The 3751-nt window shown below is 37.7% G+C and overlaps 1 protein-coding gene across 1 annotated transcript in view; it reads right to left on the bottom strand.

Annotated features, from left to right (window-relative positions):
• The window catches only part of LOC138006614 (pyruvate dehydrogenase E1 component subunit beta, mitochondrial-like), a 14403-nt gene extending 10937 nt beyond the window's left edge, over positions 1 to 3466 (bottom strand). Inside the window, exons 1-4 of the mRNA XM_068853052.1 lie at positions 3367 to 3466; positions 3233 to 3292; positions 2102 to 2209; positions 685 to 747 (exon numbers count right to left, since the gene is read on the bottom strand). Coding sequence (XP_068709153.1) covers positions 685 to 747; positions 2102 to 2209; positions 3233 to 3292; positions 3367 to 3405 — 270 coding nt within the window. The 5' untranslated portion in view covers positions 3406 to 3466. The remainder of the gene's footprint in view (positions 1 to 684; positions 748 to 2101; positions 2210 to 3232; positions 3293 to 3366) is intronic.
• Between the last annotated feature and the right edge of the window lie 285 nt (positions 3467 to 3751).

Here is a 3751-nt window from a genome sequence, read left to right as displayed (position 1 = left end):
GCTGAAACATGTTTTACAACGCCGTTGCACACAAGTTTCAGCTAAAAGTTTCAACGTGTAACAGCGGCTTTACAAACAAGCCACCACATTGAAATGTTCTTCTCATAACAATGCAGCACTCACTGAATCAGACAGGATCAATGGGTCACCTGTAACCCTTTGACGTCCAAACTGGACTAAACCGGCCAGACTATTTTACTCTGTCTAACGCCAAACGATTTTAATCTTCAGTGGGGAACCCCTGGGAGTCAATGGGGTAAGGAAATCTCTGCCGACGTCATTGTTTACATTTTGTCTCATTAACATACGAGTTTGCTCACATAAGGCATCAAGCTATTTACAAATTGACTTGAAAAGAAGCAACTGTCACTGCAAGTATGATCTTCTGTCTTACAGCAGGGACATTATCAACCCACTGACACCTCTAACGCCCTAGGCCGCCCCCAGTTTGACCAGTAAAATCGTCTGGCGTTAGACAGAGTAAAATCACACTCCTAGATGTCAATGGGTTAAACTTTAACATTACCTTAAAATCTGCATGTTTATGAATGGTAAAGGAGTAAAGAATTTAAAAAAAAAAATTTCCACTACTATATGTCCTTGAACGTTTGAACCTTGTCAGCAAGACCGTTCAATAATAAGTAGTCTTACTAAAATTAAAAGAAATAAATCACAAATAAATACCTCACTGATTGGGGTGTCAATGATTCTTTTGTCACCATATTTTTGCCACAGTCCTCGGCTGACCTGTGAGTGAATTGTAAGGCATTCTACATATTAAATAATAATAATAATTATTATTATTATTGTTAGTATTATTATTATCATTATTATTATTATTATTATTATTATTGATTCCCAGAAAACTCTACAAAATTGAGGTCATCGTCTTGACAGAGAGCATGCAAGTAGGAGAATGCAAGATGTAGCCTTTACAATAATTCGCAGAATAAAACTCAACGTGTGGCATTATGAATGATCATACTTCACCTGAATATGGTGGGTCACTTAAAAAGACTTCAGATAACAAAAACACTAATTTTCAGTCCCTGGTCTCTGTCAAGGGATGACCAAGCTCAGGTGACCAGAGAAAAAACCTCTTTGAGCAGAGCATAAAACAACCAACAAACTTACTGTGATTTTAATATTTTTGCAGAATTTCACTTTCAAGTGCTAATTAGTGCTAAACTGCATTTTGGCTTCCATCGATCAAAATTTAATTTTCGAACACAGACGGGGAGTTCGACTCCGCCCCAGAGAATTGAATTAGAGTTTTTGTTCAGTCCACAGCTTGAATGCCATTACGATATCTTTTCGGAGCTTCTTCAGTAAAACAGGGTTTCATACTCTTTTAAGCTCTTCAAATACATGACTTTTTCCATGACCTTCTCTTACAGCTTTCCATGACCTTAAGTTTAGCTGTCATGTAAGAAATTTTTCAAAAACTATCCTTATTTTAGGATATTACTCAGATCAAATTTGACAAAAATTAATTAACAACCCCTTTCTGCACAACTCAGTGAAACGTCCGATTGGTTGATAGAAACTTGTCTTTATTCCATTTTATCCTTGCTTTGACACTGCAATGATTAATTTACCATTTATAATCACACTTTTCATTGACTTTCCATGACTGACCATAAAATTCCATGACTTTCCAGGCATGGAAAATGAAATTCTTAAATTCAGTGACTTTCCAAGGTTTTCCACAACCCGTACAAACCCTGTAAAAGATTCATATATATTCCATCACTTTCCAGTGGCATTGAGTTTGAATGTACGAATGTACCATGGGAACCAAAGATGCTGATTGGTAGGTTATATCACACATCAATATAATTGATTTCGGCATTTGTGGTATTAGGTCAACTCTCAGCTTGGCATAGGATTTTCCATTGATGGAAGCCAAAACACAGTTTGACTGTTGGCACTTAAAGATGAGATTCCGCAGAATTATGAAAATCACAACTGGTAAGTCCCAGATCGCGCTGAGTCCAGCAATTCCACTCATGACATTGAATGAAGGGTAATGCTCCAACCACTCTTCATCTACCAACCATGTTATCACGACTAAGGATAGCGAAGAAATATGCTACACCACCTTGTATGCACCATCATACATAGCAACCTCTTCACCCATCAAGAATACTCGCTCATCTCTCTTAATCTCTTCCTCCATAGCCATGTTTATGGCATCCCGAACGGCCATCTAAATTTAAAAAAAAATTGCGAGGAAGTCATTCTTTGATTGCACTCACATGATAATTGATGGCCATGCTGGTGCCGAAATGATAGAAAAATGTAGTTCACATTTTGCATAATAATAGAGTCAAATCCCCAAAAGACTTTTTCCACATTGTTTTTTTCACCAACATAGCCACTGTGACATCAGGTGCAATCAAAGAATACTACCAAAACCAGAGTTCATTAATATTTTTCATGATTCTCGAGTTTGGCAAATCGTAACTATATTTATTTAGTAGATAAGCCCTGCCTTTCTTTTGTGCTCACAGTAATCTTTCAAGTCAAAGTCCTTCTAATAATGTTTATCTTCTATTTCTTTTGGAGCACAACATGTTTACTAATATTTGTTCACACTAATAGACACCATCAACTGAAATTACGGTAACATGATAAAATTGAATCATGCATGTAGTCATGAACGAGTCACCCTTCAAATGACAGGAAAAAAAATACAGCCAACAACTATATCAATCAATTTTTGCCCTTGATCATAGAATACTGAATATAATGCGTTGTTTGTGGTGGAAGTAAGCTTAAGTACAACCAAGCTGGTTCACATGCATGTACAGTACAGAGGCCCTCCCAGGAAGGGGGAGGGGGGGGGGGGGGGGGGGGTCCCGTGTCGCTTGTCTGAAATTTAGAAGGTCTCGTGTCGGTGCTGTGTCAATGTTTCGCGTTGCTGTCAGAAATTTAAAGACAGGATGTCGTTTGTCGCGATTTCAGGTTAAGTGCTGTCGCTACTTTTTAGGCCATGTCGCTTGTCGGAATTTACCCTGGCAGAGCCTCAGTACAGACACTACACCAAATATCAAAATGTACTGTAACATAACCAGCTGTACGAAGGTTTAAAATAATTAAACCCCAGCTGCTGTGTGAAGATGGCCAGTTGTCTATTTACAAACGATCATTCTCCTACAATACAAGGCTAAAAAGCTTCAGAAAATTGTACATCGACAATGTTTGTAGCAAAAACTAAGTCAAAACTTACAGTGGCAGCAGCTCGAGGAGTTGTGCTGAATGCATTCCGACAAATGCTCGAAAGGCCACCCTGTCACATACAGATCACCATAAGTCTCTTCTTTTTTTGACGAATTCCTCTTCAGTGAAAGGATTTAATCTTACCTTTGCCGAAGATCGCAGAAAATTGCTAAATAGAGCCATATCCAAGTCCCTTAGTTCAATCCCACATAACGCACACAATATGTGTACGTCTGCGCATATATTACCTTGAAAGGGCTTGGAGATCGCAGACTCACCTGTTTTTCAGCGAAATGCTTTACTTTTTTTTTGGTTTTCTCTTTTTTTTCTTTTTTTTTTTTTGTATTCTTTTCCATAGTACTCTTATCAATGCCAAAGCAAAATACGTGTCTTAAAAAAACTTTTACGATGGCTCTTGTGCGGCATTTTATTTATAATATTTATTTTTGTCTTTTTTTGTGGTATTTTATTCCATCTTGTTCCCAGGCTCGCCCTTCCTCTCATCAGACCAAACAAAAGACAAAAAAAA

This window comes from Montipora foliosa, chromosome 6, assembly GCF_036669935.1.
Source record: "Montipora foliosa isolate CH-2021 chromosome 6, ASM3666993v2, whole genome shotgun sequence".
Classification (NCBI taxonomy): Eukaryota; Metazoa; Cnidaria; class Anthozoa; order Scleractinia; family Acroporidae; genus Montipora; species Montipora foliosa.
The sequence above is the reverse complement of the archived record's forward strand: the minus strand, read 5'-3'. Positions and strand labels throughout refer to the sequence as shown.